The sequence below is a fragment of the Gossypium arboreum genome, chromosome 6 (assembly GCF_025698485.1).
Source record: "Gossypium arboreum isolate Shixiya-1 chromosome 6, ASM2569848v2, whole genome shotgun sequence".
Classification (NCBI taxonomy): domain Eukaryota; kingdom Viridiplantae; phylum Streptophyta; class Magnoliopsida; order Malvales; family Malvaceae; genus Gossypium; species Gossypium arboreum.
Window position 1 is genome coordinate 103,284,797 of NC_069075.1, and position 22,737 is coordinate 103,307,533.

The 22,737-nt window shown below is 32.5% G+C and overlaps 1 protein-coding gene, 1 long non-coding RNA gene and 1 other non-coding gene across 3 annotated transcripts; 2 read left to right on the forward strand and 1 right to left on the reverse strand.

The window, feature by feature from the left end:
• Positions 1-2,037: 2,037 nt before the first annotated feature.
• Positions 2,038-2,144, reverse strand: LOC128294464 (small nucleolar RNA R71). The gene has a single exon (XR_008284774.1). It is a non-coding gene; the product is annotated as a small nucleolar RNA R71 (small nucleolar RNA).
• A 12,232-nt stretch (positions 2,145-14,376) lies between these two features.
• Positions 14,377-16,079, forward strand: LOC108486693 (probable sugar phosphate/phosphate translocator At5g25400). The gene has a single exon (XM_017790875.2). The coding sequence runs from the start codon at positions 14,594-14,596 to the stop codon at positions 15,641-15,643; it is 1,050 nt and encodes a 349-aa protein (XP_017646364.1). The 5' UTR covers positions 14,377-14,593; the 3' UTR covers positions 15,644-16,079.
• Positions 16,080-20,281: 4,202 nt separating this feature from the next.
• On the forward strand, positions 20,282-21,594 carry LOC128293957 (uncharacterized). Its single transcript, XR_008284117.1, has 2 exons — positions 20,282-20,324; positions 21,334-21,594. It is a non-coding gene; the product is annotated as an uncharacterized LOC128293957 (long non-coding RNA).
• The last annotated feature ends 1,143 nt before the right edge of the window (positions 21,595-22,737 follow it).

Below are 22,737 nucleotides of genomic sequence, written 5' to 3' on the forward strand. Positions count from 1 at the left end.
TTTAATGCATTTTATGGATGATTTCTCATTAGAATTGGTGAATTCGATGCTCTTAATGCTTTAATTTCATGTTTTATACTTGGGAGAGCGAAAGGAATGAAAAACGGGCCAAAAACAGAGAAAATGGGCCAAAGTATGAAATCAACACGACCTCGACCTCCCCACACGGGCAGGCCACACGGCCGTGTCACTTTGGCAGGCTCGAGCTCGGCCTGAAGTAATTGAACATGGGTGTGTGTCACGGGCGTGTCCCTGCCGAGCCCAAGTTGAGTCCAATTTGGAAAAGGCAAATTTTGAGGGCTTCTAGGCATTCCAAAGCCTATAAATACACCCTAGAGGAGGAAGAAAAGGACACGGAGAAGGGGAGTAAGGAATTACTCCAAGGAAGCTAATTGATCCATCTCGAGGCGGATTCATCATCAAGATCAAGATCTGCTCAATTTCCTTCGTGAGTTTTGGGTTTTCTTTATGTTTTGTATTCTTTATTCTTCGAGATGTTTTCTTATTTAGTTATGAACTAAATCCCCTAAATACCTAAGGGGAATGAAACCTAAGACGAATCTTGTTATTATTTTCTGAATCGTATGATAAATATTTAACTTGTTCTTAATTATGTGTTCTTAATTCTTGTTTTGATATCCCAAGATACTGATTCAAGATAAGATCTTATTTAGAGGAAGAATAAACCCTGTCTAAGAGTACATTTATCATAATTAAGCGGAGTTGATTGCGTGCCTAGAAATAGGGTGACAAGATTTTGCCAGATTAGGGTGAAACCTAATAAAGGGATCCATAGATCGAGTTAATACAACCCTAGAGTGTTAATTAGAGAAAAGTCTCAGTTATTCAATCTAGGGATTAGACGTTATTAGTCTTGAATAGGGATAATAACATAACTTAGGGATCTCTACGGAACAAGTTGAATGAATAAATCATCCGGTTCGGAGCCAGAATAACAAGTAAAGTCTAGGTGGATTTTTCCTTAGGTATTGTCTTAAGTCAATTGATTTTCCCAAAAGCAATTCCCCAATTCTTTTCTCTGTGCGTCCTTAGTTTAGATAATTAGTTAATTAAAATAAAACCCCATTATTCTTAGGCTAGATAATAAAAAGACAGTCATTACTAGTACTTTTAGTTCCTTTGGGTTCGACAATCGGATCTTGCTAAAACTATACTACTTTTCGATAGGAAGTCAAGCTATAGGCCGAGTCATGCATTTCTTTTTAGTCATAAGTGCTCACTTGCCTACATCGCGATAATAGTTAGTTCAAGAACGAGTAATTATAAATATTTAAAACCTATCACGAAACCTCACGATCAAGTTTTTGGCGCCATTGCCAGGGAACTAAAATATTAGGAACACCAAATTTTTATTACTTTAGCCATTTATTTTTCTTGCAATTTAATTTAATTTTATTACTAATTAATTTACTTTTTCTTTCTCTTAGCAGGTTTTTATAGTTTATGACTAGAAGAAACCCGTCGGGACCATTACTTTTTGAAGAAGAAATCGATCGCACAGCTCGTAGAAACTAAATAAAAATAAGGCGCAGCTTAAGATATACAGAAAATGAGCAAGAAGATGATACTCAACCCCCAACCGGAGAGATGGCTGAAAACCAAGGCAATCAGCTACCTCCTGCAATTGCAGCTAATCAAAATCCTGCTCCACGTACTATGTATGACTATGCTAAACCTTCTTTAACAGGAACTGAGTCAAGTATAGTTAGACCTGCTATTGTTGCGAATAATTTTGAACTAAAACCTAACACAATTCAGATGATACAGTAGTTTGTTCAGTTTGATGGTTTGCAGGATGAGGATCCCAACACTCACTTGGCGAATTTTCTGGAGTTTTGCGAGACTTTCAAAATCAATGGTGTTTCTGATGATGCAATTCGTCTTCGGTTATTTCCTTTTTCATTGAGGAACAAAGCTAAACAGTGGTTGAACTCGTTACCACGAGGGTCAATTACTACTTGGGAACAAATGACCGAAATTTTTTTACTAAAATACTTTTCGCCGGCTAAAACGGCTAAATTACGTAATGATATCTCTTTTTTTATGTAGATGGATTTAGAAACACTTTACGATGCATGGGAGAGATACAATGACTTACTGAGAAGGTGCTCTCACCATGGGTTACCGCTTTGGCATTAAGTACAAACATTCCATAATGGTCTGAATCCCTCGACTCGGCAAATGGTTGACACAGCTGTTGGCGGAACCATCAACAACAAAACACTTGGAGAGGCTTATGAATTCATTGAAGAAATTTCACTAAATAACTATCAGTGGCAAGTCATGAGGACTAAGCCAACAAAAACAGCCGGTGTTTATAATGTCGACTCAGTTACTATGCTGTCAAATCAGGTAGAACTTCTCAACAAAAACATTGATGGTTTACTTGGTTCTACGCAGGTACATCTAGTAATAAGGTGTGACTCAAGGGGAGGAGGTATGCATACAGAATATCAATCCTTCAATCCTACAACCGAAGAGGAACAAGTTAACTATATGGGTAACAATAACTTTAGATCTCAAAATAACCCATACAGTAATACTTATAATGCAGGTTGAAGGAACCACCTAAATTTCTCCTAGGGTGGTCAAGGGAATCAAAAGCCATAAAATCCTTAGGGTTTTCAACAGCCACCTTATCAACAAGAGAAAAAACCAAACCTTGAGGAGATGCTCTCTAAATTCATCTCGTTGTCAGAAACCCGTTTCTAAAATACCGAGACAGCACTTAAAAATCAACAAGCATCGATCCAAGGACTCGAAACTTAGATAGGCCAGCTATCCAAACTAATCTCTGAATGACCACAAGGTAGCTTACCAAGCAATACTGAACCTAACCCAAGGGAATACCTCAACGCAATTAGTACTCAAGATAAGGAAGGATTCATTGCGCCTGAGCCAGAATTGATGCAAGAAATTGTGGTGAGCAAAGGTAAAAGTGAGGTAAGTCATAACAAAACGGTGAATGAAGAATATAGACCTCGTGTCCCATATCCTAACGCGACAAGGAAAGACAGCTTAGACGAACAATTCGGTAAATTCCTTAAACTTTTAAAAAAATTACATATTAACTTATCATTTATTGAAGCTCTGTCGCAAATGCCGAATGCAATGAAATTTTTAAAAGAGCTTTTAGTAAATAAGCGGAAGTTGGACGAAGCGTCGCATGTGGAGCTAAACGTAGTCTGCTTAGCTATTCTATAGAATAAGCTACCCCACAAATTGAAAGATCCAGGGAGTTTTACAATTCCTTACTTAATTGGTAGTTTAGATATAAATCATGCATTAGCTGATTTAGGGGCTAGTATTAACGTCATGCCTTACAAAATGTTTAAGCAACTAGGTCTTGGGAAACCTAAACAAACTAGGATGAGCATTCAATTGGCAGATAAAACTATAAGATTCCCTAGGGGTATTATTGAAGATGCACTAGTGAAAGTAGATAAGTTTATATTTCCCATTGATTTCGTTGTTCTAGACATAGAGGAGGATAATAACACCTCTTTGATTTTAGGGAGGCCTTTTTCAGCAACTGCTAAAACAATTATTGATGTTTGCACAGGTGAGCTTACACTTCGTGTGGGAGACAAAATGATCACCCTTCAAGCTCGTAATTCTGGCATCACATCGAACATTGAAGGTAATGGTCCACACCAATCTACTTAAACTGACAATATGACTTTGTAGAAATTGAGCTTCAAAGAAGTTCACGAGCCATGTTACAGAACTGATAGAGGACACATTCATGAAGAATGAAGGCTACGGATAGAGGAGCTAGACGAATGGTGAGCACATAAACCGAAAACACATGATAAACCAAAACTACACCAAAACAAGCCCGATACCTCTCCAAATCAACTTAAGGTTGGTGATAAAGTCTTCTTAGATGCCGTAGATCCCCATATTGTCACTACCACACCAAATGAAGAAATCCTCTTACGGTACTCAGTATTTTTCCATTTGGTACGATGGAGGTGAGTCATACTAGGTTCGGCACTTTTAAGGTAAACAACACCCGCTTAAAACCTTATTTTAATGAGACTGATAGCAGGAATGAGGAGTATAAACTCCTCGAACCACCATGGCCATACAACGGAGAGGTAGGTCGAGCTTAGACTATAAATAAGCGCTTCTCGGGAGGCAACTCGAGCACTAACATTATTAATTTCTTTAAATTTTGGTATTTAACTCCTAACCTACTAATAGAGATCTTGAATACAAGTGTTTCCACAGAGACACGGCCAAGCACATGGGTGTGCTTAAGGCTGTGTGAAAACAGGGCAAAAGATTTCCCTAACACGGGCTACGATAAAATGCCACGGCCGTGTGACATGGCCATGGTCAAGCCTGCCAAAACAACACGGGCGTGTCACACGCCCGTGTGGAAAACCTGTGGTTGAAACTGAGAAACTAGCACGGGCGTGCGACACGCCCATGTCTATCACCCGTGGACAACACTGTCAGAATGACACGGGCGTGCGCAAACCTACACAACCGTGGGAGAAACGAACCACGCTAGGCACAGCCATGCAACACGATCTTGTAGCCACACGGCCTATACACACAGACGTGCAAGAAGGCCGTGTGACGACATCACAATTCGTGACGAACATGGATGGGACACGAACCACACAGGCGTGTGCTACGGCCATGCCACTTAAAAAATTAGAATAATTATTTTATTTTATTTTAATTTCTCTTTTATTAAGTTTTTAAGATTCATTTGTTCTCCTTTTCAAAAAAAAAAAAAAAAGGGGGTGGGCTTACCTTTAGAATCCAGCTTACCATCCAAAGTATCTCAATACTTGATCTCGCCAATCCAAGGATATCATCCGTTCTTAATACAGGAAGTTTCACTCCTCCCTCTATCTTATTTTTATACTCTAATATCTCTCTTTGTACATTGAGGGCAATGTACATTTTAAGTGTAGGGGGTATTCATGTCACTACCAGAAAAATCCTTGAATGATCACCTTGTTCTCTTGAAAAGCTCTCATATCATATTTAGGATAAATTTTAATTGATTTATGATTTTGATTGATATATCTTGAATTAAAACATAGGTATTTATGCATTGATTTTTTAAACCTTAAGACATTAGAGAATCAAGCATGATAAGTTGATTTTTAAGAATTTAAAATTATAGGTTGTTTCCCCAAGTCTAGGTATTCCTTTGAATTGGAATTCACGAGTCTAAACATCAAAAAGCCATAATTTTTTGTGAGATTTTTTAGCCTTTTGAGCATCTATTAATTCTTTCATGCTCACTTTTATTATTGCTTTGAGTGCGTCAATATTGAACTGCGATTCTAGAACATGCTTGATTATGCATGTCGAGACCACATCATTTGATTTGATATATCAAAATGATTAAGGCACTTAGGATTAACCCACTCATGCCATGAAAAGCCTACCTCCACGATTAACCGCTAGTAAACCCCCTTGAGCCTAATAAGCCATTTCTTGTGTTACCCTTAATATTAACCTTTAACCCATTATTGTTGAAACCCCCTAATTCAATCCCTATTTTTGTCGAGATTTGAGTTGAGGAAATTGCTTAGCTATGTCTTGTTTGTAAAAAGTTAGTCTATGAATATTTAACTTGTTCTTAAAAAAAAACTATGTACATATATTAGTAATTCCATATTCGAGAAGAAGCTCATTGTATGCAAGTGAAGATTAACTCTTTTCTAGTTAGGCAATTTTTAATTCAATCTCGATTCTAACCCTTTCTTTCACTTGTGACCACACCCCTAACCAAGCCGCACTACAACCCTCTAAAGACCTTTTGATTGATGTATCATTTTAAATTATAGTGGTGGAGATTTGATTTTCATACAAGCCTATGGTAATGACTTTTCATTATTGACTATTGAGTGCTTCATTTATTGTCCTTAAACACTTCGAGTGATTTGAATGAATCTTTAGTGAGGATGTGAAACTCTATGATATTCTGAATCAAAGGTAATTACTTAGATGCGGAGAGACACCTATGTTTGCATGATTAAATACTCAACTTGGAATGTTTGAAACTTTTATGTTCTTTTAGTTGAATTCTCAATGTATGATTACCTATGGATTATTTTGAGATATTATCGATAAGAATTATAAGTTGAGGAGAATTTATTTTAATTATGAGTTGAGGATTTTGCTTCAGGACAAGCAAATGCTTAAGTGTGGGGGTATTTGATAAACCGTAAATTATACATATTTTTACCCCATATTTAATGCATTTTATGGATGATTTCTCATTAGAATTGGTGAATTCGATGCTCCTAATGCTTTAATTTCATGTTTTATACTTAGAAGAGCATGTGAGAGCAAAAGGAACGAGAAACGGGCTAAAAATGGAGAAAATGGGCCAAAGTATGAAATCAAGACTTACTGGACCTCCTCACTCACAGGCAGACCACAGCAGTGTCAATTTAAGGTGCTCGAGCACGGCCTGAAGTAATCGAACACGGGCATGTGCCACAGGCGTGTCCCTGCCGAGCCCAAGTTGAGTCCAATTCGGAAAAGGCTAATTTTGAGGGCTTCTAGGCATTCCAAAGCCTATAAATACACCCTATAAGAGGAAGAAAAGGGACACGGAGAAGGGGGAGTAAGGAATTACTCCAAGGAAGCCGATTGATCCATCTCAGAAGTCAGATTCATCTTCAAGACTGAAGATCTCTCCTCAATTTCCCTTCAGGAGTTTTGGGTTTTCTTTATGTTTTGTATTCTTTATTCTTCTGAGATGTTTTCTTATTTAGTTATGAACTAAATCCCCTAAATACCTAATGGGAATGAAACCTAAGACGAATCTTGTTATTATTTTCTGAATCGTATGATAAATATTTAACTTGTTCTTAATTATGTGTTCTTAATTCTTGTTTTGATATCCCAGGATACTAATTCAAGATAAGCTCTTATTCAGAGGAGGAATAGACCCTGTCTAAGAGTACATTTATCATAATTAAGCGGAGTTGATTGCGCGCCTAGAAATAGGGTAACAAGATTTTGCCGGATTAGGGTGAAACCTAATAAGGGGATTCATAGATCGAGTTAATGCAACCCTAGAGTGTTAATTAGAGAAAAGTCTCGGTTATTCAATCTAGGGATTAGACGTTATTAGTCTTAAATAGGGATAATAACATAACTTAGGGATCCCTACGGAACAAGTTAAATGAATAAATCGTCCGGTTCGGAGCCAGGATAACAAGTAAAGTCTAGGTGGATTTTTCCTTAAGTATTGTCTTAAGTCAATCAATTTTCCCAAAAGCAATTCCCCAATTCTTTTTTTTGTGCATTCTTAGTTTAGATAATTAGTTAATTAAAACAAAACCCTATTATTCTTAGGCTAGATAATAAAAAGACAGTCATTACTAGTACTTTTAGTTCCTTTGGGTTCGACAATCCGGTCTTGCTAAAACTATACTACTGTTCGAACTATACTACTGTTCGATAGGTACACTTGCCTACATCGCGATAATAGTTAGTTCAAGAACGAGTAATTATAAATATTTAAAACCTATCATGAAACCTCGTGATCAATATATCTTTCCCACATTATAAACCAACGCATACTAATATAATCAAGAACCAAATTACTAGTCAAGTAACTACCTTATTTTATTTTCAGCATATAACCGAACATATCCAACAACTAAACTTAATTATTAAAATCAACTTTACATAAGTATCTAATCTTAGATTGAATCACATTCAAATTATCCAAATATTCTATATATATATATATATATACTTATTAAGGCCAATACATTCATACCACTTCCAAAGTCATTAATCAATTTTAATACTCAAAACACATATCATAAATGCCTCTCATCCATAGCACACAACATGATAATCAAAATAAGCTCAACCTATAATTTAACCAAAACCAAACTCAAGCATAATAATTAGGCCATTTCATTGCGTAAAACACCTACCAAGAACATCATCTATTCATAATACTTAATATTTTAACTAAAACGAATTTAACCCACAATCAAGCATAATTGAATTAACAAAACCAGCTCACTAAACATTATAATTAAGCACATATGAAACCAAGTCTAAGCATAATTAGCAAGCCATTTTCGCATGGCTTTATATACATAACCAAATTCCACATTTCAAAACTATGTTCCAGCTTATACATGCCATAGTTCAAGTTCAACTATTTAAATACCGAAGTTGTGGATAGTGTGATAAACTTTGCTGACGATCCCCGAGCTTGTAACTTGAACCCAAGAAATCTATAAGATAGAAACACACATAAAAACACAGGGTAAGCTTTTAAAGCTTAGTAAGACATACGCAAATAAACAACTCTATAACATTATCAACCGAATTAAACTAAGACAACTTATAATATTATAACACATTTAAATCCAAACATATAAAGTTCATAATATATATATAAATATTCATTCATAAAAGTCACCTTGACCGAATGCTCATATCACCAAATTATCATATTACCATTTAATTTCCAAAGCCAAACAAATTATTGTCAACTTAATTCACATACACACAAACACACAAACTTATGAGTCATAATATACTTCTATATACATGTATAAACTATGTAATCGAATACACATAATCACACATGCAAAATTTTAATGCTCATTTCAATAATAGTTTCAAGACCGAATACACTTACCTTATTTTAGGTAACAACAAGCTAATTCATACATGGCTATTTAGCTCGTTTTACACATTCGATCTCAACTCATCTATGCCCGATGAACCATTCGAAATTGGATAGGACACTCGAATAATAACATATATATCGTACAATGCCAACATCCTAGACGTGGTCTTACATGTAATCACAAATCGATGCCACTGTCCCAGACAGGGTCTTACTCGCACACATATATCGGAATCCATATCGATGCCATGGTCTTACTCGCACACATATATCAGAATCCTATGTCATGACATATGTATCCTAACTATTCCTAAGGTTCATACGGGGCTTTCGGACGTCGTAACTCGGTTGAAACAAATTCGAAAATGTTGTAGTCAAGCCTTTTTCATATTCGACCATAACAAATCTAAATTCATACCTTTCATAACAGATATATATATATATATATATATATATATATATATATATATATAGCATTTAACTACAATTAAACACATCTATTTGCTCATAAACTTACCTCGGACGTTATAAAATGGAATAGGGCAGCTAGTCAACGACTTTCGTTTTCCCCTGATCCATATCCAATTTCTTTGGTTCTTGATCCAAACATATTCAAATTAAGTTCATTCAAACATATTTTCATTCAATTTAGTCCAAAAACACATATATGGAAAAATTACCGTTTTACCCCTAACATTTATAATTTTTACAATTTAGTTCCTATTACACAAAACACAAAATACACCAAATTTCTCCATACCCAAGCTGGGCCGAATATTACCCATGTCTATATAAGCCCATATAATTCATTTATTTTACATTTTAGTCCCTTAAATTATTATTTTTGCAATTTAGTCCTAATTACTCAAAATCATCAAAAACTCCAATACAAAATATGTTAATCTAAAACATATCTTTTATATTTCATTATCAAACAACAAAAATCACAGGCTCTCAACAATGGCATAACTCAAAATATTCATCAAAATAAAAAATTCAAGCATGAGTTTTGTAGTACTTGAAGTAACGATCTCAAAAACGTAAAAATTATCAAAAACCGAGCAAAAACGAACCTTGATTGAGCTTTCAAAGTGCCGAATACCCTAGCTTCTTTTTCTTTTCTTTCTTTATTTGTTATTTCTGTGGATGAAACAAGAATATGAACATTAATATTTAATTATATGTTTTATTATAACATATATAAGTTATTAACTATTTTACAAATTTAACCTTTTAAAATTAATATAAAACCATTATAACATATGCCTATTACCGTCCAAAAAATATACTAATGGAATATTTACAACATAAACACTCCAATTTAGAAAGCCATTAACAATTAGGTTCCTTTTTGAAATGACCACCAAATTTCCCTTTTACGCAATTAAGTCCTTTTATTTAATCGGATACCTAAACGACAAAATTAAATTACGAAAATTTCATAGATATAAATTCACACAAAATAAAAAAAGAAAATAATTTTAAAATATTTTTCTAACTTGGATTCATGGTCCCGAAACTACCGTTCCGATTAGGGTCTAAATCGGGCTGTTACAAACAGCATGTACCAAGGATCAATACTAGTTTTGGAGTCCACTTTTGATGATTTTGAGTTTATGGCATTAGAGGTTCTTAATTTAATTATGCATATATGTGTGCAATGGTCTAATTATATGGAAATGATGGTATGTTATGAAACTTACATGATGTATATATTACAAACTATGAGTTGCTTACATGCCAAGTAAGCTTATTTTGATGTTTGAGTTGGTAATTTTGTGGTCAGGTTGGTGGTCATATGTGAATGTGTTTGATAAGCATAAATGGTGTTTGAAACATGAATTCTAAATCTCATAAGTCTTGGAAATGATTTGGTAGGGTTTAATACCAAAATAAGTTATTACAGGGTAATTTTTGTAGTGCAGGAGTTAGAGGTTCGATACCTCTACTCTAGCTACCTATGTTTAGCAAACAAAATTTAAATTTCTTTAGTAACAGGTTTAGGTACCGATACCTTAGATCATTGGTATTCATACCTAAGCCCTAGACAGGATTCCTACACTATTTTGTTGCAATTAAACCCTTAGGAACTTGTACCTAGGCTCAAACACCTCTAGATATTTAGAATTGTTTTAAAATGCTCTCAACTTGATTTTAAAGTCTTATAATTGAATTGCTTTAAAAGGTTTGCAATAAATGGCGTTTATTTTGATTTCTTAATGCACTTCAATGTATATGATTAGCCAGAGTTGTTCAAGTAACAAATGTGATATTTTGTACTCGGATCAGGCGACTGGGTCGGGTGCGAAATGCCACATATTAATTTTAATTAGTTTAAAATAATATATTTTTAATTCATTATTCAAATTGTTAAATATAATTAAAATATATTAACTTATCTAACAATATAATAAAAGAAAATTTCAAATACCATATTAAAATATTGATATTTTGTAGTTCAATAAATTTTTTGATAATATTAACAAAATATAATCAAAACATTTGTACTATTTTCAACCTACAACGTAAATTTTTACATCATGTAATAATTATTTGAAGTAATAAATAATAAAAATTATTAAAATATATTAATTATTTTGATAATTCAAATATAATACTTATAAAAGTTTTCTCTTATCAAAGCATTAGTTAAAACAATAAAAAAATTGATATATTGTAAAATAAACTCTTCACTATTTAATTTTTATTTTAATTGTTTTAATAGTCAATAAATTGACTATAATAATTTTAAATAATATATAATTAATATGTAGCAAAAAATATCAAGTAAAAATTAAAAAACTTTTTAAAATGATTGTAAAAACTTTTTAAGTAATAATTTTAATTAAATTATAATTATTTTAAATATATAATTATTACAAAATTTATTTTACCTTAAAATTTTTAATTAATATTTCTAAATTAAATATTATAATTATTTTAAGTGTCAATATATAAAAATAAAAATATTTTTGTGGATTCAAAATTTTTAAACTCATATTTTATATATATCATGGAAAATATCTTATCACTGTACCGTTGGTTATTATTAATATTATAATAAGATGGATATATATACATAAATATATAGTTTTTGGTTGCTGTGGAATGATTGTTTACTGACGAACGTGGTAAAGGTTCATAGGGGTATGTCTGAGGATGTGCATTGCCTTTGGTGCGGGGTTGCTACAGAGACTGCTATGCATGTTGTTCGGGATTGCCACTTTGCGAAAGGGGTGTGGCACTCCATCGTCCTTGGGTCATGGACGAATGCTTTTTTATGGCTCGTTGCAGGAGTGGCTTCGGTGGAACATGCAGAATAGGGGCAGCATAGAATGGACGGATGGTGAATGGCCGGCATTGTTTGCTGGCGCCTCTGGAAGAGCCGGAACGAGTTAGTTTTCCGCAATTCCAGCAGCAGCATAGATGAGTTAGTGGTGTCGACTGTTGAATGGGCGCGTAGCATGGCTAACATGAGTCTGCATGAACAGCTATCGGGTGGCTAGGCAAGTCATCACTCATCACCGCTAGCGCCCGTCGGATGTGGGCTGGTTTAAGGCCAACACGAACAGGGCGTTCTCGAGTAGCGGTCGGGCAGAGGGGTTGCTCGAGAGTTGGTAGGTGAGTGGCTGGTTGGTTTCGCTATGAAGGTTCAAGGATTGTTGACTTTTCAAGTTAAAGCCCGAGCTGCGTACAAGGGTCTCTGGTTTGCTTGCGATAGGCGTTTAGAGGAGTTGAACTAGAAAGCAATAATACGCTTCAGATAATGAGTTGTCTTGATCAGCTATACCAACGTTCATGACAGGTTCAGATGAGATATGCTCGGCAAAAACATGTAAGTAAAGATAATGGCTTCTCTCTACTTTTAAGTATTGACATCAGTCGTGTGTAGTCTCTATACTAATTTGTTTTTGCCAAAGGAATTTAAATAATAAAAAGGACAGACAAAAAGGTAGTTAGATTTACAGGCTGGTACTATAATCATCAATAATCATCATTACTACTTGATTATATTAACAGTCACAAGTCCTTTCAGTTGTCGGTGGAGGAACATTTATAAATTTCCTTTTATTCCCTTAAGTTCTCAAAATACATTTTTTTAATATGATTAAACATCATATAGTAATAGCAAAAAGAAAAATTAATATAAAAAAAAAATTAGTTTGCTGACTTTTGCAGTGCGAGGGTTAAACTTGAGCTACTAAATATATGCTATTTTATATCTATTTTAAAAATAATTTTTCAACTTAAATTATAACCAAATATATGAGAAGATAAGTAATTGTGATCATAAATTTGTTTTCTTTTTCGAAATCATAAAATTTTAATAAGTGAAAAGTTAAAATTGGTGTAGAATTTAATATTAAATTAATAAATTTGTGTAAAAGTAATAAAATAAAATTTAAAGCCGTAAATATTTAAAAGCAAAATTAAAACGTGAATAGATTATAACGAAGTTGATCTTTTTCCAACATCTGACATGAAAAATAAATAAAATATTGTTATATTATTTATGTAAGATTTTTAAATGTGGTTTGTTGTGGAATGCACTGACTGACATTCAAATGCAAGGAGGTTTTGTATTTGTATGGAAATTTACATGGTCGGTTATTGTGGTTTTAGGATAGTTTTGAGTTTAAGTTATTTTAGATCAGTGTTTTTCATGTTTTTTTGGAAGACATATTTTAAGTTTGGTTGTTTAAGTTTTGATTATTGAATTTTTATGATCTAATTAAGTTAAGTTAGATCCGATTTTGATTAATTGAGTCAAATTTTTATAGTATAAATTCTTAAAAAAGAAATAAAATTTGTCCACCGAGTGTTAGCACATAGAAATGAGTTTAGTTCAATTCAGTTCATTTTTTTTTTTAAATCGTTCATGTTAATTCAAATAAGTTTGATTCTTAACTTTTCATATAAAATTTGAGTTTTGAGTTTTTTCTTTTTTAACTTATTTTGATAAGTGAGTTTTATTTTGTAACTTTTGACTTTTTAAACTAGTTTTAAAGTATTTTTCATGACTATTAAAAATTAATAATTTTTAAGTAAATAAAATTAATTAATAACTTTTGTATTGTATTTCTTTAAAAATATTTTTATATAAAAAATCAAGTTATTTATACTATTTAAAATATAAAATATTTAATTTAAAATCATAAAAATTAAAATTAATTATTCAATTAAGTTAAAAATTCAGTTCTGTTTAATTCGAAGAGTCACGTTTTTTAACTTGTATCCTACAAATCATCCAAACACCACGGTTCAAATTGATCTTTAATTTTTTATTTTTGTGATTGATATTGCAATAAGTAAGAGGTCATCATGAGTTTATGCGTGCTTAAGAGTTCAATATCCTCTAGTTTAAGGATTAGAGAATTTATGAATAATTTGGATTTAGATTATCTCAATTATATATTAGTTTTGAGTTCAAATAATTTTAAGTTTAGGTAATTCAATTTTTTATCTCAAATTTATTTTTTGTATCTAGATATGTTGGGTATGAATCATTCAGGATAGGTCATTTTCAGGTTAAATAAGTTCAAATTATTTAATTTTATAACTAAATTAAATTAAATTTATTTTAAATTTAAATTAATGGGATGAAAATTTAAATTTAAATAATTGCATCGAATTTAAATTTAAATTATTGGGGTCAAAATTTTAAGTGGATCTTAAAATTAAAAAAGGGAAATGGTATCAAACTATAGAGAAAAAAGCCCATAAAGAGGCCCATTCCATCAACATAAAGAAAACACACCTTAAACAAAAAAGATAACATCCTTCACTACATTAAAAAAAAAACAAATCAAATCTTGATTTTTCAGCATCCACATAGAGAAAAATCCCCCCACATTCCGATCTCCGATCTCCGATCAATTCTTCCACCATTTTTTCCGATCCGGGCACCTCTCAAAACCCCAAAAACAAGCAATGGGTAAAGGCGGTTCATTGAGCGACGGCGTCATCAAGAAGATCCTTCTCTCCTACACCTACGTAGCAATCTGGATCTTCCTCAGCTTCACCGTCATCGTCTACAACAAGTACATCCTCGACAAGAAGATGTACAATTGGCCTTTCCCAATCTCTCTAACCATGATCCACATGTCCTTTTGTGCCTCCCTTGCTTTCCTCCTCATCAAGGTCTTCAAAGTCGTCGAGCCCGTCTCCATGTCTCGAGACCTTTACCTCTCTTCCGTCGTCCCCATCGGCGCTCTTTACTCCCTCAGCCTCTGGCTCTCCAATTCCGCCTACATTTACTTGTCCGTTTCCTTCATCCAGATGCTCAAAGCGTTGATGCCCGTCGCCGTGTATTCCATCGGCGTCCTTTTTAAAAAAGAAGGGTACAAGAACGATACGATGGTCAACATGTTGTCAATCTCTTTTGGGGTCGCCATCGCAGCATATGGGGAAGCTAAATTCGACACTTGGGGAGTGATTTTGCAGTTGGGAGCTGTTGCTTTTGAGGCTACCAGGTTGGTCATGATCCAAATCTTGCTTACTTCTAAAGGGATCACCTTGAACCCCATTACTTCGTTATATTACGTTGCTCCATGCTGCTTTGTTTTCCTTTTGGTCCCATGGGTTTTCGTTGAGTACCCAGTTTTGAAAGAAACATCGAGTTTCCATTTCGATTTCGTCATTTTTGGGACCAACTCTATATGTGCATTTGCTTTGAACCTAGCTGTGTTCTTACTTGTTGGAAAGACCTCTGCTTTGACCATGAATGTAGCTGGGGTTGTCAAGGACTGGTTGTTGATTGCCTTCTCTTGGTCTGTCATCAAGGATACCGTGACACCCATCAACTTGTTTGGGTATGGACTGGCGTTTTTGGGTGTTGCTTACTATAATCATTCAAAGTTACAAGCTTTGAAGGCCAAAGAAGCACAGAAGAAGACTGCACAAGCAGATGAAGAAGGTGGGAGATTGTTGGAAGAGAGAGAAGGTGAAGGAAGTGGTAAGAGCAGTGAATCTCAGGATTAGATCAGTTCATGGTTCGTACTTCATATTAGGATTATGAAATATGGAAGGGATGTTGCAAATAAGGGCTAAAGGGAGATATTTTGGTGATATGATCCAAAAAGAGCTTGTATTCAATGGCAAAAAACAATGAGGGGATAATGCATTGTGGGTTTTGCTATGTTGTTTCTTTCTATTTTTTAGGGGTTTTGCTATGTTGTTTCTTTCTATTTTTTAGGTTTACTTATTATGGCCATTTCTTAGTAAAAACATCAGGGGTTTGAGATCATATTTGTTTCTTATTGCACCGGTTAATGTAGGTTAGTAGAGGAAGATGAAATCTCAAAGGCCCTGTATCTTGTTTTTTTTTTTTTTTTGGCTTCCATTGTCTGTTCTTTTTGTGTTGTTGACAAATGTTTCATTCATGGAGTTTTAATCCTTAATTTATTCATTTATGCTACTTTGTGTTGCTTAGGCGGTGTAATTTTGGCATGTTCCTCTTACACCTATATTGGTATGATGCTTTGAATATGATTGTGGATTTGAGTATGTTGGCATGATATTGATGCTGAGATTGTTATTTTGACAATAATCCAGTTACTGAGTTTGTGGTCAATTTTTATACAAGACCCTTGTACCATGTGGTTTTGGCTGACTTAAGCCCTCTACTATGGTTTGATAATTTCAAATTATGTATTTTCAGTCCTAAGACCCTTTTTTCCTTTTTGAGTTAATCTCACGTCAAACAATTTGATGTAGCATAATATTTTTTAAAGTTGGTATTTTTTTGTATAGAGAAGAACAAATTGGAGTCTTTGATTATGTTCTTATGATATTGATGCTGAGATTGTTATTTTGACAATTAAGTTTTGTATTGGTATTTTTTTTTTTTTTACATAATTGATTCCTAAATTTGAAAATTATAAACCAAATACCTTTTTCGACCTAATTAATACTTGAGCCACGGTTACTATAAAAGGAAAAATCATTTAATTTAAATTCTTTTCAATTTTCTTTTACTTTTTATTAACATAAAACTTTTATTAATTAATTTACTTTTTCTTTCTTTCATTTAATTTTTCACCAATGGTTTCTTCTTCTCGTTGCACTATTGTTCACCATCACTATCACCAAACTTTGATCAGTCGTCTTGCTCCGTCGCTCAAGCTCCGACCAAGCACCTAACCCAAAGCTCTTCACAAACCTCCACCATTGTCACAACGGTCAAGCAAGTATACAAAGTAACACAAACATACAAACCAACAATAAATAGCAAAAATACTGTTAGGATATTATTAGTGAGGATATTATTAGTGGATATTATCTTTTAAGAATATATTGTATATTATTGTATATTTTTAGGCATATATTTAAAAAATTATTTAGAAATATATTATATATTTTCCTATCTCTTGTCATGATATGAGCTTGGTGTTTAACTTAAATTATTTTTTTCATCGTTTTTCAATGGCTGGCGGTGATTATACTTCTCCACCACCATCATCACCACTACTTAAAATTGAACATAATTCACTATTATCACTACTTAAAATTGAACATAATTTTCTGTTTTTCTTGGATTTTCAAGATCGACCTGATGATTTTATTACTCCTTTTTGGTTAAAGCTTAATAATTTCAACGATTAGGCTTATGTTATTTGCATCGCTTTATCTTCTCGGCACAAACTTGAATTTGACACTAGTATAATAGATCTTATTCCCCTTACTCGAAGGATGATTAAGTTATTTTTCATTGTATGCTTATGTCTTTGATTCTCAATACTATTGATCCAGAAGTAATATCGATGCTTTCCAATTATGATAATGTGATGCATAGAAACACAATACCATAAAAAATTTGACATGGCAAAGAAAAGCAGCAACATCCAACGAAGAGTAAGATCGAAATCTGGGTCATCGGGGTCTTGAATCTCCGAGTCTCCGTTCGAGAATCCCGATGGTGGGAAGGCAAGGAAGACAAAGGGGCCGTTACTAGATTGGCGAGCCCATCTAACAACCAACAACGTCGATCGGATTTAAGGTAGTTTGAAATTTGAGTATTGATTCATGGATTTTGAAGCAATGTTTGTGAAATCTGAACTAGGGAAGGGATAGAGGAGGCTTTGAGCTTTCTTTTGGTGGCTTTTGATCGATGGTCCGAAGCAGAAGTGCGACGGTGCAACACTGGAGAGGCGACTAGTTTTTGAAAGAAAAAAAGAAAAACGAAAGCTTTTTAGGTTTTTTTGGGAAGATGAAAAAATCAATTAATTAAATATTTTATCTTTGATTAATAAAAATTAAAAGGAAGTTAAAAATGAATTTAAATGAACTTAAAATAATACATGTAGCGAAATTTGAATGGTTGTTTAATACACGTGGCATAATATAATTGGATAGAGATGCAAAATTTAATGGTAGTTAATAAAGTACCTAAAAGTATATTAACTTATTTGTGATATTCAAGTTAGGTATCAATTATATTGAAAATAATATTTAGATACTAAGTAAATATAAATTGTTTACTTTAAGTAGATCTGTATATATTAGTCTTGAGTTCATGATATACTTGATGGTTAAATTATAAAAGATCCTTGTAGCATGTGTTTTTGGCTGATATAGAAGTTGCTTAGTTTCTAATATTGTAGAGTCCAAATAGCTTTGTTGATCTAGTAATGCAACTTGACAGTTTCATGTGTCAAAGGAACGGGAAGTAAAACGGTAAAAGTAAATAGAGGAGGATTATGTTTAGGCTTTTTATTGAAAAAATAGATAAACTAGTTTTTCTATATATTTCAAATGTATAAAGTAATCACTCTCGTAACTATTTTTGTTAAATAATAATATGGAAAGTTATTTTTTTATCACTCAAATATTAATTTTTTCAACTTAGTAATTAAACTTTTAAAATTAAATATTTTAGTCACTCGAGTTGATGTGAGAATTTTTATATTGATCTAATAAAAAATTAGCCTTCTAATGTTTACACATTCTATCAGTTTGATCCTAAATATAAAAATTCAAAATTTAGCCCTCTATGTTTACAAAATTGTCATTTTAGTTCTAATTCTAAAAGAATAACAAAATCTATCAATTTAATCCTAATACTAAAAATTTAAAAATGTTTTTTAAAAAATCATTTTAACCCTTTATAACCCATGATTAACCCATGTGAGATATTAAAATAAGAAAAAAAATATCATTTTTCAAGTTACTTGCAAGTTTTACTAAGTACTTAATTGAAATTTTGGCCAAATATTGTTGAAGTGGCCCATTTAAAGTTTGTTTTGTTTTGTTAGTATGTTTTGTGTCAAATAAGTGGATCACTTGTAAAATTCGGCCCAAGCAAGCCTATATACATGCCTTGGCCAAATTCCACCTCAAAATCCACACTTAAGAAGTCAGCTTTTGTTACTTAGGATAAAGTTTTTTAGTTAGTTAGTTACAAATTCAATCAAACTCTTACTTGGCAATGAGTTGTAAATGAGTTGTCATAGTTATCTTATAACTCTTCTTAGTTATCCATTGGAAGCCAATATAAGCATATGGCCAACCACCCTTATTCATTATGTTTGATTTCAATAAAATTACTCTTTGAGTTTTCTTTGCAAGATTTCCTCTTGTTTCTTTTAGAATTTATTTATCACAATCTTTTTAGATTGTTGGAGATTGTCTTTGTAACAACTCGATTTAGACCCTAGTCGGAACGGTGGTTTTAGAACCACATATCTGAGTCGAAAAAATATTTAAAAATTATTTTCTGTGTTTATTATGTGTGAATTTGTATGTGTGAAATTTTCGTGCTTTAATTTTATCGTTTGAGTGTCTGATTAAATAAAAGGACTAAATTGCATAAATTGAAAACTTGATAGTTTAAAGCATAAGGGCCGAATTGTTAGTGGCTTTCTAAATTGAAGCATTTATGTTGTAAATAAACCATATACATGTGATATGGACGGTAGTTCCCTTATTATTAATGGTTTTATAATTTTATTACAAAGGTTAAATAAGTAAATTATGTAATATTATGTAATAATAAAACATAAAAAAATTATATCATGGTTTCATATTACCATGTTCTTGCTGAAAACATAAATAAGAAAGAAAAGAAAAGAAAAGCTAGGGTTCGACCTCATTCAAGCTTGATTCAAGGTTCGTTCTTACTCAGTTTTTGATAATTTTTACGTTTTTTAGATCGTTACTTCGAGTACTAGTAAACCCATGCTTAAATTTTTTATTTTGGTGAATATTTTGAGTTATGTCATTGTTAAGAGCTTGTTATTTTTGTTGTTGGATGATTAAATATGAAATATATGTTTTAGATTAACATGTTTTATATTGGAGTTTTTGATGATTTTGAGTAATTAGGACTAAATTGCAAAAATAATAATTTGAGGGACTAAAAAGTGAAATAAATAAAATATATCGACTTGTACTAATATGGGTAAGATTCGGCCTAACATGGGTATAGTAAAATTTTGCATATTTTGTGTTTTGTGCAATAGGGACTAAATTGTAAAAAATGTAAATGTTAGGGGTAAAATGGTAATTTGCTCATTTATGTGTTTTTGGGCTAAATTGAATGAAAATATGTTTGAATGAGCTTAATTTGAATATGTTTAGATCAAGAACCAAAGAAATCGGCTTTGGATTGGGGGAAAACGAAAGTTGTCGACTAGTCATCCCGTCCTGTTTTACATTGTTCGAGGTAAGTTTATAAGCAAATAGACGTACTTAATTTTAATTAAATGAAAAGTATATATGCTAAAATGAAATATATTAATTAATATATGCTAATACCAAATGGGTATAAGCATGGTAACTATGTTCATGCATTTGTTTCGACCGAGTTACGACGTCCGAAAGCCCTGTATGAACCTTAGGAATAACTAGGATGCATATGTCATGACATAGGATTCTGATATATGTGTGCGAGTAAGACCATGGCATCGATATGTGACTCCGATATATGTGTGCGAGTAAGACCCTGTTTGGGACAATGGTATCGATGTGACTACATGTAAGACCACGTCTGGGATGTTGGCATTGTATGATATGTGTGATTATCCGAGTGTCCTATCCAATTCTGAATGGTTCATCGAGCAAAGATAAGTTGTGTTCGAATGTGTAAAACAAGCTAAATGGCCAGGTATGAATTAACTTGATACCTACTTGAGATAAGGTGAGTAGGTACTTTGAATATTTGTTTTAAATCATGTACGATGCAAATGAAGAATATATTTGTATGTGGTATATGTATTCGGTTTGTGAATGAATAGCTTATGTATGTATTCGGTTTGTGAATGAATAGCTTATGTATCATTGAAATGTTTCTTAAATATGTGCATATATGATTTGGTATATTCGCTATGTAGGTATATATATATATATATATATATATATATATATGTAATGTTATACTATGATTCTTGAGCTTGCTTATATGATTAAATGTTTGTATGGTTTATTATGACTATTTCGTTTGGAAGTTGATTAATGATATGTTAAAATGACTATGTGAGTATTCGGCCAATGTGGATAATTCTCTATGAAAATGTATTAATTATGAAATTTGTAGGTTTGAGGTCAAGCATGGTAATGTTAATGTAATTCGTTTAGTTAACATGAGTTACTATATTATTGAATTGTTTATTTTCTTATGACTTACTAAGTTATGATAGCTTACTCTGTGTTTTCATGTTTACTCTGTTTTATAGATTTTTGGAATTCAAATTACGAACTTGGGGATTGTCAGCTAAGCCTATCACACAATCGACTGTCTTCGATATTTATAAGTTGAATTTTTGGAACAATGGCGTATAGGCTGGACTATGTTTTGGAATTTTGTAATTTGGTCTATGTATAATTAGAGCCATGCAAAAATGGCTTAATTATTATGCTTGACTTCGGTTTTGGTTAAATTATGGTGTGAGCTCATTTTTATTATCATGCTATATGTCATGGATGGGAGGCATTTATGATATGTGTTTTGAGCATTGAAGTTGATTAATGACCTTGGATGTGGTATGAATGTATTGGCCTTAATATATATATTAGGTATATTTGGATAATTTGAATGTGGTTCAATCTAAGATTAGGTACTTATGTGAAGTTGGTTAAAAATAATTAAGCTTGGTTGTTAAGAATGTTCGGTCATATGCTGAAATTTAGATAAGGTAATTACTTGACTTGTAATTTAGTTCTTGCTCATATTAATATGCTTTGGTACATAATGTGGCATTGATATGTGCTAGTACATGACCTTTAGGTATATATATATAATGGTGTTTGAACATGTGTTTCGGTTATGAAGTAATAATGGATGGGTATTATGTTATAACATGAAATGCTTTAGTAAATTAAAATACATGTCATTTATTTGAGGTGTATTTGGTATATGCTTATTGTGTAAAGTAAATAAAATATGCTTGGCTATTTGGCTTGATAGCTAATTGAAATCAATAAATATGTATAGGTAAATTTTGGTTAGCCGAATAAATAAAAGATGAATATGGTTTTTGTTTTGGTTCCTAATGGTACATTATTTGTAAATTTTGGTTGATTATTTGAGTAGTTTAATTAGTTGAGTTGGTGATATATATGTATATATATAATTATATACTCATGAAATGCGAATGTAGTAACAAGTCAACAAATGTTATTATGGAATGTATCATTTGTATGAAAGGAAATGATGTGTGATTGCTTGTATAAAGTATGCGCATGACTTATATAAAAATAGGTCTAATATTCAAGAATGAAGTTATTGAGGTGTTATATGTTCTGTATATGCATAAATTGTTTTGATATATATTTTGGATTATGTTTTATTTATGCTATGTGGTGAATGATAACAATTTTAAGATTAGATGTTTGATTAAGTTATAAGCATAGATGAGATCTAAATCTGGAATTGCAATGAACGTATGATTCGCATATGTAATATGGTTGTTAAATGTATATGATTATGACTTGAATTAATATGAAAACGTTCGGAACTGTGCTTTTGTTCAGTAATGCCTCGTAACCCCATTCCAGCGACGGATACGGGCTAGGGGTGTTACAGTCTTCAAGCTTTAACTTTCCAAGACTTCAATCTTGGACGAGAGGTTAGAACGATT

Bases quoted from the DNA above. Each gene is read 5' to 3' on its own strand.
- LOC108486693 (XM_017790875.2), top strand. From the start codon at position 14,594: ATGGGTAAAGGCGGTTCATTGAGCGACGGCGTCATCAAGAAGATCCTT.